At 51.1% G+C, this 13,177-nt stretch overlaps 1 protein-coding gene across 1 annotated transcript; it reads left to right on the plus strand.

Annotated features, from left to right (window-relative positions):
- The first annotated feature begins 676 nt into the window (after nucleotides 1–676).
- LOC102932357 (homeobox protein MSX-3) lies at nucleotides 677–5,346 on the plus strand. The gene is made up of 2 exons (XM_007057485.4): nucleotides 677–2,303; nucleotides 3,579–5,346. The coding sequence occupies exons 1-2, from the start codon at nucleotides 1,871–1,873 to the stop codon at nucleotides 3,998–4,000; spliced, it is 855 nt and encodes a 284-aa protein (XP_007057547.1). The 5' UTR covers nucleotides 677–1,870; the 3' UTR covers nucleotides 4,001–5,346.
- The last annotated feature ends 7,831 nt before the right edge of the window (nucleotides 5,347–13,177 follow it).

Consider the following 13,177-nt stretch of genomic DNA (forward strand, 5'->3'; position numbering starts at 1 on the left):
AGAGGTATGTGCATTGTCCTGGAGCTGGTGGACTGCCGGCTCTACAATATCACAGACGCACTCCTCCTTGGGACGTGCAGATTCCCATTAACTCTTGCTACACTATTTGACCAAATGGAATTGTTTACTGGGTATATGAGCAGGCAGAGCCGTGTGTGCAACTGTTTAAAGTGAACATAGCCCACTTTGTATTAGGCAACCACTTAAAAGAGAGATTGAAGAATATTTTCTTATTTAGAAAACATTACGGACCAGAGTGGTAAACCAGGATTTTTCTCTCAAAACAATATGCTGTTACTTCGTGAAGTTGTGTCACTTCAGTGAATAAATTCTGACACATGCTAAATTAAAAAAATACAAACAAACATAAATCCACCTTCAGATTAATGGATTGAAACATACTGTAGCACATTTGGAATTTTTTCAGCTGTACCATTTACAATAGCAAATGTTCTGGAATAAATACAACAAACATTCAATCGAGAAGCTCTTGTAAATCTGAAAAGAAAAGACCTTTTCATCCTATGCACTAGAGTTTACTTTTAGCTGTATTTAATGTGTCCCTCAGAGAAAACATTATTAGTGGTAATAATGTCAAACTTAATTGCTTTTCAAGTAATTCCGGCAGCTCAACAGTTAACAGCCAATAAAAAGCCCGCCTGTGTGCGAATCTAGTCCTTTCAGCCATGCACTAGACATTAAATTTTGGGAGGACAATTAAGTAGAGTTAACTGTTGCCTATTCTCCCCGAGGTAGCTTCCCGTTTGATCCTGCTGCGCCTGGCGCCTTCCAAAACATAATTTGTCTGCCTTATTAAAATGCTCCAACTTATGGTGAAGGATTGGTGCTTTTCAAATGAAGCAGCAACAATCAGAAGGACCAAGACGAGCTGCACGGCAGAAAGACTAGGACCAATGTAATAAATTAGCAATTACCGTGGTAAGTAAAATAGGAGACTGAAAGTCGCAGCAAAGTTCAAGAAAACTGAGCCGGGGGGGGGGAGGGGATTTAAAGAACAATCCCCAGTCTCAAAAACAGCAAATTAGCCCCTGGAGCAGGCTGGGCTCCCAGCCTTCGCCGCTGGCAGACTGGGGGGCTGCCAGGTTTGTGGCTAGTGAGGGGCTGATGAAATAAATGTTCTGGGCCCATTGGTGTGCAAAGGCAGGATTTTGGGGAGAGGGGAATCCAGCAGGGAAATGCTAGTGGGGAGTTCGGGGGAGCCGCTCTCCCTGGTGCCAACAAGCGCCCAGCAATGGGAGAAGAGAGGCCGCTGCCCAGCTTGTTAACTGCACTGAACTGTGCTCCCAGAGACTGCAGCCCGGGGGCCACCCGCCGCCACCCCGCCCCTGCCAGACGGCTCCGGCCTGAGAGTGCAGGCGGCCAATGGCAGCCCCTCGCCCGGCACGTCACGGGCTGCAGGGGGGAGATTGGAGGGCGGCCACATGAAAGAGGAGCGGCAGAACTTTTATAGCTGTTAAAGTGCAGGAGACGCCTGCAGGGTCCCCGAGTCCCATCGCGAGCCTGCTGCCCTGCCTCAAGCATGGAGCCCGGGACCCCATCTCCCACCCTGAGCCTTGCACTGGTGGTGCCTGAGCCTGGGGCTGGGACCCTGAAGCCTGGACCCCACCCCTGAGGCTGGAGTTGGGACCCTGGAGCCTGGATCCCACCCCTGAGGCTGGAGCTGGGTCCCTGGAGTCTGGACCCTGAGGCTGGACCCAAGTCCCTGGAGCCTGGACCCCACCCCTGAGACTGGAGCTGGGACCCTGGAGCCTGGACCTCACCCCTGAGGCTGTTGCTTGGGCCTGAGCTCTGGGGCGGTGTCTGGAGCCTCCCAGGGTGCATATGCCCCCTTGCCCCCTGCAGCAGTTTTATGGCTCCCTCCTCCCTGAGGATGAATCCTTGCCAGAGGTCGCTGAGCCCGGAGACAGCCTGCACAGAGACCAGCAAAGGAATGGCTGCCCTCGCCAAGGGGAGCCCCCTCGCTGAGGAGGAGCCGCCCAGAATGGGCTCCAAGGCACCGGGATGCAGGGGCCAAACCACCTCCAGCCCTCTGCTGCCTTTCAGTGTGGAGTCCCTGCTGATCACGGAGCGCAAGCTGTGTCCCCGGAGCAGCCGCCCTCACCAGCCACCCCCTGCTGCCACTGCCGAAGTGCCACCTGCCCGGGCCCAGAGCAGCTTGTACACGGCGGAGTCAGGCCAAGATTTCCCAGAGCAGCGGGCTAAGCAGCAGCCACCAGTGGTGGAGAGTCCTGGTGACAAGGAGCCCAACTCCTGGTTTGCAAAGTCTGCCTGTTCTCCACCAAGTAAGTACCTAAAGTTACCCCGCACCTCTGTGTGTCAGAGCACAGAGCCAGCCTGGGCAACTGTCAGTCCAGCTAGCGGGACACCTGGGACCCCTCCCCTGCCAGCAAGAGCAGCAGGGGAGCACTAAACTCATGGGGCGTGGGTTCCCTCCCTTGCTGGTATGTGACCCTCTCCCCACCTGAGATCCCAAGCCAGGCTCACCTGTGGCCTCCTCTGAACAGCAGAATGGTCAGGACCCGGTCCCACCGGTGGGAAGGGCATGTTGCCCGCAGGATAGTAGATGGGGAGACAACAGCCATTCAGCGGGCCCTAACTCTCCCCAGCCCCTCACTTGTGCTGTGAAGCTCCAGCCAGGCTGAGGTGCCATCGCTTCACCCCCGAGCTGATACTAAGGTGGCTGCAGCTTCCCATGCTCTGTGCCTACGAGCCCTGTGTGAGCAGCACAGCCCGACCCAGGCTCCTGCTGGGACCTACGGCCTCCTGGTAGAGTCTGCCAGGCCATTGGCCCTGCCATCACCCCGCGCCCCCATTAGCCCTAGCCAGCCACTCGCTTCTGAACAGTGGGGGAAAGGCCCAGTGCTCTCCCCTGCAGATAGCACTGTACATTGCTAATGGTGTGCAGGCTACCTGGACCTGGCCTGCACTCCTCCCTTGGGGGTCCCACCTGGGCCCAGGGCCACAGCTCACACCACTTGGTGCCTGCCTGTGAGCTCAGCTCCTATGCCCATGCCCAGGCCAGGCGCATGGTGAATCCCATGGCTCTGACCCCAGGCAGTTCTGCCCCTTTAAACTGAGTGGCACTCTGGTCACTCAGTGCAGCTGGGCACTGGGAACCCCATGGGCAAGGGAGGGACTTGCCTGCTCTCTCTAGTTGAGACAGGAGCTCCTAGGGACTGACATGTAGAGCCTGCATGCCACAGTGCCCTGCTCCCTGATGGCCAGTGCTCCATCCGCATCCCAGCTCAGCATTCCTGGTTCCACGCATGAGGGAGTCTCTGGGTCCCAAATAGGGGCTCTGTGAGTACCTGTCATGCGGTCACCGAGGGGAAGACCTGCTCTGTGCCATGCTGGGTTCCCAGCCCTGAGGGAGCTAGCCCCAATGGGGAAACGCACATTCATGGCAGGGCTGGAGCCCAGGATGGACTCCACGTCTGAGGTGGGTAGGGTAGGAATACAGGGCTGGAGGGTCCCGGAGATTGCGCCTTTGGCCTGGCAGCTGGGCCAAGGCTGCTCCGCATTAAGCAGCTGGGCTGTTTGTTTGTGTCACCTTGCAGGGCAGCCAAGCCCTCCACCCTGCACTCTGAGGAAGCACAAGAACAATCGCAAGCCCCGCACGCCCTTCACCACCTCGCAGCTGCTAGCACTTGAGAGGAAGTTCCGGCAGAAGCAGTATTTGTCCATCGCCGAGCGGGCTGAGTTCTCCAGCTCCCTCAATCTCACAGAGACCCAGGTCAAGATTTGGTTCCAGAACCGCAGGGCTAAGGCCAAGAGGTTGCAGGAAGCAGAGCTGGAGAAGCTCAAACTGGCCACCAAGCCCTTGCTGCCCTCTTTTGCCCTGCCCTTCCCACTGGGAGCACACGTGGGCTCCCCCTCCCTGTATGGAGCCACCAGCACTTTCCCCAGTAGAGCAGCCCTGCAGCCTGTCCCAGGTCTCTTCACAGCGCCAGTCACCTATGGCATGTACTATCTGTCCTAACAACCTGGTGCAGGGACCAGGGTCTGTGTGCCCCGGCCTGTGCTGCTGCACATGGCGCGAGCAGCACAATATGCGGGCCTGCAAACCCACTTCTTCGCTGGTTGCTGATTGTGGACTAGCCCCCTTCTGACCAGCATGCACTGAGTGGCTTACAGCTGCCGAGGGTCAGTCCCTGGCTGTGGAACAGCAGGTGAAAATCCACTCGGAATAGTGTTTGGGCTTCAACGCTGAAGGATCGCTGCCTCCCAGATTGTAGGCAAGAAAAAGTTCCTTCCCCATGGGCTCCCTCACTGCAGCACCCCAGTGCAATGCACTTATTCCCAGCCCAGCTGGCACAGGAATGACTTTAGCTCAACTGTGTCAGGTTCCTCTTGATCCTGGTGTGAATCTGATCCTGTCTCCCAGCCTCTGAACAGGGGAGACCTGATCACAGTACGACAGGAAGTTCCCATCTCGTTGTATTGGTCTCTAATGGCCTTTCCTCTTAGCGTCTCCCTCTCCCAAGCATATCCTAATCTAGGGGAGCTTGTCCCTGAGTGTTTACAACAATCACAAGTCACTGGTCTCGATGCTGGGGTTGCAGAGAGCAGGTCTCTGGCCTGCGTTGGTCTGACTGACTCAGTGTGATGGTACTGTGTGGCCTGAACACCCGTGGATGCGATTGTGCTTGACACTGATACTGCAGCACTGCGTGAGAAGCCTGGTGCTTCCCCTGCTCTCAGTGCTGCATGGCAGAGCGCAAGGTGTTGAAGGACGAGAGTAAAACAGCAGAAAGCAGAGACCGTTTACCCCTGCCCCCCAACACACGCACATTCTTCCAGAACCAGCTTGGGTTTGGTTAATTAGCCCTCCTCAGTGACCTCCTCTCCCCCCCCCCGACTACCCCTCTGCAAGGCTCCCCCTGGCATGAATGAGTTCCACCCAGTCATGACTTCAAGGTATGGGACCAACGGGCCTGACTCTACACCCATTATTTCCTGAGCAGCCAGCCCTACGGAGTCATCCCATTGCGGGATGGAGCTCTGCCAGGTCCGTGCTGCCTTCCGTAGGGCTGGCAGTGACTCGAAGCCAGGTCCCTTAGTGCTCTCTTGCTGTAAATAGGGGACAGTCTGATTTTTGTATTGGTCACTAGGGGGCTGTATCTGAGGATGCTAAGCTGTTTATAGGTGAATGCTCACTAGTATTCACAGATGTCTATGCTGTGTGCATTTCAGCCCATGTGAAAGACACAGAGCTAATTCCATGTACATAGTTTGGGTTTTGTACAGAGCCCTGAATGGGCTGGGGCAGAAATCTCCCTGTTTTGTACAAAGCAGCCAATCAATAAAGCCTCTAAGTTAATCAAGGCAGCGGTGCCGCTCGCAGCTTTGTTCTTAATAAAAAATATTGTAGCTTTCCCCAAAATGTAACAAACAGTCTCCTAACCAGAGACCACCAGAGCCAGTGTATTCAGCCTGCACAATGAGGCCTGGCTGCTGGGCAGAGCCAAGAGGGATTCCTGTAAAATACCACACAGATTAGCCAGGTCTGCCTGCCCAGCAGGTGTCAGGCTTGTGCCGCACACACAGCATTGCTCCTTGCCCTGCTGGTGCAGTAATTCTTGGGGCTCTTTGGATGTACTGCAAAAAGCTACCTCTGCCATTGCTCCAGCCAGCTACTGTGCACTGCCACTGCTAGAGGCGACCCCCCAGCCATCTCAGAGGAGTGAACAGAATAGAGGTAGCTGCCCCACCGGAGAGCAGAACCACTTCTCCAGGTGTTGGAGGCCTCCCATTTGCCAAAGGTCTTGCTCCAAGTCCCCAGGCAATGGCTCCGGTCCACTCTCTAGCACTCTGAAGCCCCGCTTCCCCCCCGCCCACACACACCACACAGTGTTGGGGCTGCTGCTCTTGTGGTGCTCCCCAGCTCACTGCCCATCTTCCTGGCCCAGGGCTCATGGCAGGAAGGGCGCAGCCTGGGGCTGCTTACCATTGGGAGGAAGTAGGGCAAGCCCAGGCACTAGCCAGGGCTTTAAGTGTGTCTTTTCAGCCACAGCTCTTAAGAAGCTTCCTGAGGTGCTGCCAGAGAAGGCCCCAGCATGGTGTCAGGGGAATGCACCTCTCTGGGTGACCGTCACACTGCCCCTACCCTTTGCAGGAGGCTTTGGGAAACCTAGGGTCCCTTCCTGCTCCCAGGAATGCTGGGGTGGGGAGGGGTCCTACAGCTCACTGCCCCTTAAGCAGTCCTGCGGGTCCCAGGCATTTGCCCTGCTCCCAGTCAGGGAAGGCTTGGTGCCTAGCAGCCATTCTTAACTGGAAGCCCATGTCTCAGACTTTGTCATGATTCTAAACGTGTAGCAAACAGCGTGTGTTTGCGCTAAGCAGCGTCAGCCCTCGGAACAGGAAATTACTGGTATTTCTTGGAGACCTGTCAAGTTTCAAACTGTGGCTGGCTGTGTGGAGTAAGGGGCTGGGGCTCCAGACCTGCCTTTGCTCTTCCTTTAGGCACTATTGCCACCTGCTGGATGCCAGACATTCTGCACCGACTGCACTAGAATCCATCCCTTGAAGAAGCTACTGCTACAGCACTGCTCAAGCCTCTGTGGGAATGGTTCTAGCAACTGCCCTCCAATGCCCAGGCCTTCAACCACTTCTCCCCATACCTGCCCTCTCCTGCTCTGAACTGCCTCTGCTTTACTGCAGCCTCTAAGGGACTGCTGTTGGGCCACATCCACAAGGGTTGCCTTCAAGATACTGAGGCCATAACCTGCAGCAGTTGTGCTCCTCAGGAACGATGACACTTTCCACTGTAAGAGTGAAAGGTATGAGAGCTGGAGATAGATTTCTGCTCAACAGCCCCCCAACTGTAGAATCCCTTCCAAGAAGAGATTAGAGTAACCAGATCTCATTGCCTTCAGGACAAAACGTGAGACTCACTCCTTTGACAAAGTCTCCCCATTACAATAATGTTTTTGGCAAAGTGGCAGTGATGCCAATATTTCAAGTTACCTAATCCTTTCCATTGTAATTTCCTAGACTCGCTGCTTATAACGTCAACAGATGTTTCTTTTGAAAGTTTCAGCAAATTAGGTTAGCCATTTTTAGAGCCAGATCAATAAAAAAAAAAAGATACTTTCACCAATGCTAAAAACATTTTCAACGCTGGTTTAAACATCCCTAGGGCTGTGCAGCAGGAACTGGACATTTGGCAAAGGGATACTCGTAGAGTCAGAGCAGTGCCTTTCACCTCCTCCATAAAAAATCTCTTCAGATTTGTAAGCCATAGGAAATATCCTTTGGCACATGCTTGTTATTTTTTGAACATTCCTACTGCACTGAGCTTGCTTCCAAGCCCCCCTGAGCCTTCTTCATTGTTTCCAAACAACTGCATAGACTAACAGTGTCAGTAAGGTGGTAGGGCAGGAGCATGCCAGCCCTGCAGCTGTCCTTTGGCCACAAGGAAAGTAGCTAGGCTGGGAGACACAAGCCTGTGAACCCTAATCACTAACACTTAATATCGAGTAGGGCTTCATACAACTGCTTTAAGATAGAGGCATCTTCATAGATAACTGGTGATCAGTAAAGTTGCACAAGGGCTCTTCTGGCAGAGCTAGGAAGAGAACCCAGGCCTTTGAAGTGGCAGACCTACCTTTCAGTCACTTAGCCATACTGTGTTTCGGAAAGTCTGTGTTAAATCTGTGTGCTTGGCTACGGTGGCCCAATTCATTCCTGCAGCAGTGAAGTATTTGCCACAGGGGACAAGGGGAGGCAGCTTGTATGTCCCTTTATGGAGGTGCAGTTCAACCAGCACAAAGGGGCCACAAAGCACTGATGAATCATGCTCCATGTCTTCAGAATGGGGCTACTCCAACATACCCCTCTTCACAAATAGGTTTGAGACCCACAGATTAATGAGCACATTGTAAATGCAAAGCATTTAAAAGCAAGGACCACTCAGGAGTGCTAATTTGCAGATCCCTTCTCTACTCATTAGACCACACTCCCCCACCAGAGCCAAGAAAGAACATGGACCCACATTCCCAGCATTCTACAAATGTCTACAAAACAGTGGTTTAACCCACTGGCAAAGGGTGTGTTTTATCCCTCCCAATAAAGGCTATATCAGGCTGTTGTACAGCTAAAGAGTGGGGGGTCTAGGGAGCAACTGAGCTGTGGTGTTTAAAGCCCTTGTTACTGTTACAATGTTAAATTGTAATGTTAGTCCCAGCTCCCACTGTGAAGAACCCCCTTTAAAATCCCTTTTATTAAGCTTGCATAAGAAAGGAAAACAATTAAAACATTCCAAACATAAAAGGTTACACACAGTTTAATTTCAACATTTTCCCCTATTCTGGCCCAGGCTTTTAGCTGTCTAGACTCTCCTAAAGACATGGCAGTCCTTGGCAGGAGGTTAAAGATGATGTTAACTGTCCTAATTGGGAAGAAGAGACAGTCCCATTAGGCCATCTCCATTGAAACAGCAATTTATAGTGCTTGTTTTAGGGCCAAATCAGCCTCAGTCAATAACTGTTTTTAGGTGCTTCATTTTGCATATCACACACTAACTAGTTCCTTACTGCACCATGTAAACTCTCTCCAAACTGGCAGTGCTCTGTTACTTTCCTTAATTCAAGCACATACTCAGAAATTCTTTCATTGCCTTTTTGGCATTTATAAATTTATATTTATAAAGCAGGAATGACTATGATCACCATGGCTTTTGGGAACAGGCGAGTTTGTAGAATTTCCACATAATCAGCAAATGTTTTGGCTGCAAGTTTAAGAAGCTGTTAGTCTGCTTAGCAAGGTGCACGTTTTAGCTCATTATGCTCAGTAAAACTAGGATTCTCTTCTCATTAGTTATACCATTCGCTCGTCTATTCTGTTCCAATCTCTTTCTAGAGGTGGGGCCAGTCCACCTTTAGAAAAGTGCAGTTCCCTTTTTAGTTGCACTGTCCCTAGGCTGCTCCCTATTCCTGACTGTATTCCCAGATTACGATCCCTGCCTTGCTGCTGAAGTGTTGTGTCTCTTGCTCTTTAAGCAACAAACAGGGCACGAAGGAACCATACAGGCACATTGGAATCCAACTAGCAGTGTTTATTCAATGGACACAATATGCCAGACCTAGCTCTATACACACATTGCCACACTGGTTGTGTTCTGGCAACTTCTAAAATATAGAACAGTGAGTACCACTAGAGGGCTCACAAATTATTTAAAGGGATATTACTTTATTCCTAAACCCTAGAAACTATAAGTGGTATGCTGCTTGGTCTATGGGTCTGATTCTGGCTTTGGGTGTCTGGAGCTCCTGGACTATACTGCACAGGACTTTGTGATGTGTGATACTCTCGGTCATTCGTTCCAAACTCCCACCACTCCCCATGGGGGGAGACCACTCCCACAGCTGTTGAGGCAGCAGGAATTGATTCAGAAACCATTCCAGCTGCTTTATCAGCAAACAATCACGGTCATCCGTGAACAAAACCGCCCAAAGAAACCTTCCAACCAGGAGGCATCTTACCAGGGCCATCTCCTTTCTTTGGGTTATGGCGCTTCCTTCTGGGGCTGAAGCCCTGCAAATCTGCACGTGCACAGGGACCACACAGGAGGTAGGGGGCTATGGGCTAGGCAGTAGCAGGGCTGCATGGTACTTCTCCCTGCACTCTCTGGGCTGTGCCCTACCCAGGAAAGAAAGTGCTGAGAGTTGCTGAGGCCCAACTCCCAGAGAGCATAGGGAGAGGCACCATGCACCTCTGTGGGCCCCTAGCTCCATGTACAAACACCCACATCCTGGCTGCAACCCTCCCCACCACTGCTGCCTTGTGAGCAGGCAGGTTTGCACGGCTGCAGCCTCACAAACCTGCCTTCCACATAGTGTATTAGCAACTGCTGGATAGAAGCACTTTTTTGCTGGTGACCAAGGGGTTGCTAATAAGTGGAATATATTGTAGATACAACTGAACTTTAAAAAAAAATAAACTAGCTGCTTTCTAACTAAGGTATTTCCTCTGGGTTTGGGAGAGTTGTTCTTTCATGCCTTGCTATTATGGGCTGTCAGTAGCGATACCATAGTTCAGGTTGCGTCAGTATTTTCTGATTTAAGAGGGTCAGTACCTCGGACTCTAACCTTGCTTCAGAACCCTTTTTTGAAAGCATGCCATGGAGAACTGAACCACATTTCAGCCACTAATGACTATGTATGTGGAATGATTTTCGATGTGTATTTTGGGTTTGGATGTTGCTGGGTTTTTTTTTTTTTTTTTAGGAAGTTTGGGAAAACCAGAGCGCCAGAAAAGCCTGATTTTTTCACACCCTGAACATTTGCTGCCCCCTGCGGCTGCCTGAACAGAAACATTGTGACATCAGAGATTATCAGCCACTTAGCACTCTCTCCCTCAAGGTCATTTGTATACTGGGAAAGTCACCAGTGCCCTGGATGAAATGGCAACAGCTGCCTTTGCTGATTTCCCGTAACATTATTTCAGAGGCGCTGCAGTCAAAGCCAGGCTTGGAGCAGCTGCTAATGGGCTCCTTTGGGCTTGTACTGGGATACTTTACACTGGTCCTTTTTAAAGGTACTTGCTGAAAAGGGGGTTACATGAAACGAAGAGAATTTACAGCTCCTTTCATGTGTATTGTTTATTTGTTTTTTACCAATTGGGAGCTAGATATGGCTTTCTGAATATTTACCTGTCCTCTCCTATCACAAGGCAGACTTGCGATTGTTCCCCCCTCAAACAAGACTTTGTACAATGCTCAAACAAAAAACTGTGTTTAACATTAGTTAAGGTTGCTCTCAACAATAAACTAATCCATAAAAATTAGAAAATCCAAAATTAAAGGATTAAAAGTTTGCAAAGTCAAGCGCTCTCAAGTCAGAAAATGCCAGAAGTAACATTGCTCATGAACACAATCTTAATTTAGCCCCCTTGTGCATATGCATGATGATACAGTCCGGGACCCCCACAGAGACTGGCAATGCACCCCCAACTAGACAAACTCTAGGATCTTCTTCTGGAGGCTGGCCAGGCTTCTCAAGAGCAGGCTCGGTGTATTGAACTGGTGCTAGAGCATGGACAGGAACAGCTGGTTGATCAGAAGCGCACTGCCTCAAAGGGAAAGGCACCAGAGCGGCCCCATCCACCTCTGCAACTGGTCAGACAACCTGGCCTCTAGATCAATCCAATTCTCTAGCTAGGAGGGATTGGTGGCAGAAAGGTACATGCCAAGATAGAGCAGTGGACTATTGCTCCACCAGATGGCAGAGAACGTGGGTAGGAGAGAGACCACCTGCCACCTCTACCAACCATCAAAGCAGAGCTCTTGACCCATACAGCGAGACTGCTGAATATATGGCATGGCAAGCCTCCACCCATGCCAGTTCCCTCAGATCCTGGGTCACGAGGAGCACATTGTCAGCACATGCCAGTAGGGCTACTCTCAAGTGAAGCTTTCAAAGCACCAACCTGTCATTCTCTTGCAGAGGAGACTGAGAAGGGCTCAATGGCAATAGCATACAGCTCCCCACAGAACGGGAAGCCCTGATGCACCCCTTGACCAAAGATGACGGGCTTGGTCAGGGTGCAGCTGAGCTTCCCCAAGCATTCTGCAGAGGTGTACAGCACCTAGAGAAACCCCATGAATTGGAAGACCAAAGCCAAACACCTGCTGAGATACCAGTGATCCACCCTGTCACAGGTGTGCTCCTGGTCAAGGTACAGGAGGTGGAGTGACCGACCACACCTACTTGCCAGCTGGAGAAGATCTCAGACCAGACGGAGATTGTCCTGGTTAGAGATTTATACACTCTTCAGGGATTAATGCATCCCACCAAGTTTTTACAGTGACATTCCAGCAATGTTTGGAAAAGAGTTGGGTTTATTAATCACCAAGAACACAGCATCAGAAATCCTTAGGTTAGCATAGAGACATAAGGTTAAAGCATAGTCCATTTTGGTTAGCCCAGAGCACCAGGCAAGCTATAATGAACCCCATTTTCAGGCTCTCTGTCTCTCTCTCCGACTTCCTTCCTTAGGCTCTGTCTACACTGCGCACCTTACAACAGTGCGGCTGTGCCGCTGCACCATTGTAAGGTGCGCAGTGTAGCCTCTATCGCTGGGAGAGAGCTCTCCTGTCAAAATAAAACCACTCCCAACAAGGGGTGGTATCTTCGTCACCAAGAGCATGGCTCCTGTCAACGAAGTGCTGTCCACACCAATGCTTCTCATCGTTAAAACTTTTGTCGATCAGGGGTGTGTTTTTTTCACACCCCTGAGCCACAAAAGTTTTAATGACGAAAGTGCAATGTAGACATGGCCTTAGTCAGCTCCCAGGTGAGAGAACTCCAAGGTTCTGCCACAAGCCAACTCTTTTTCCCTCACCTTATACCTCCCAGTCCTTTGTTCTTAAGATGTAGTCTCTGCTCAGCTTCCCTGCTGAGAGTTGGGGAAATCCTCCTCCCTCTGGGTGATTGGTGGTTAGGTGTCAATGTCCTGATGACTGGGCTTTCTATTGTCCTCTCGGATTTTCCACTGATACGGGTCGGTCTCTTTCAGTCCTTTTAATGACACATTCTGCTGGCGCAAACAGTGAGACAACACACACACACCTATGTGTCTCAGCCTGCCCCGAGAGCAAACTTATTCCCCCACTGTGTAGCCACGTAAAGCATAGGGGAAACCAAGGCACATAGGCTTCATAAAAAATATTACAAAGATTTCCTACTTCTTCACAGCTATGACCTTGAAGTCCAGGCCGAGTAGTGATACTAGGCACCAATTCTTCATGTCATGGAGGACCCACTTTTTGGACAGCAGGGCAAGCATGGCCTGCCCTGCACAACATGAGACATGCCCCATTCCCCAGGGCCTTGGTTCAGACAATGGCAATGTCTGGCCCAAGGACATTCCAGAATGTACAGTAGAACTCCCCAGTTCAGCCCTTTGATGCCTAGAGATTTTATATTAGGCATCAGATGAAGGGTTTCCAAGAACTCAGCCAGAGTGAGAAGAAGCTCTAGCCAGTACTGGTCACTCGAACTGACTGTAGGGAGTTCGTCCCACAGCATCAGCATTAGTTGGACCATGGAGAAGAAGTCTGCGTAGAAAGCTCCCACCCTTTCCTGCTTCTCCACTGGATCCGTAAGAGGGGTGCTGTCCTCTTCCATGTCCTCCTTTTCTCCATGGCATAGAAACA

Source organism: Chelonia mydas, chromosome 7 (genome assembly GCF_015237465.2).
Source record: "Chelonia mydas isolate rCheMyd1 chromosome 7, rCheMyd1.pri.v2, whole genome shotgun sequence".
Classification (NCBI taxonomy): Eukaryota; Metazoa; Chordata; order Testudines; family Cheloniidae; genus Chelonia; species Chelonia mydas.

What these genes read in the sequence shown, in the direction of transcription:
- LOC102932357 (XM_007057485.4), top strand. Translation starts at nt 1,871, where the DNA reads ATGGCTCCCTCCTCCCTGAGGATGAATCCTTGCCAGAGGTCGCTGAGC. An exon ending in GTCTGCCTGTTCTCCACCAA is followed by an intron (nt 2,304 to 3,578) that starts GTAAGTACCTAA and finishes GTCACCTTGCAG; the next exon opens with GGCAGCCAAGCCCTCCACCC.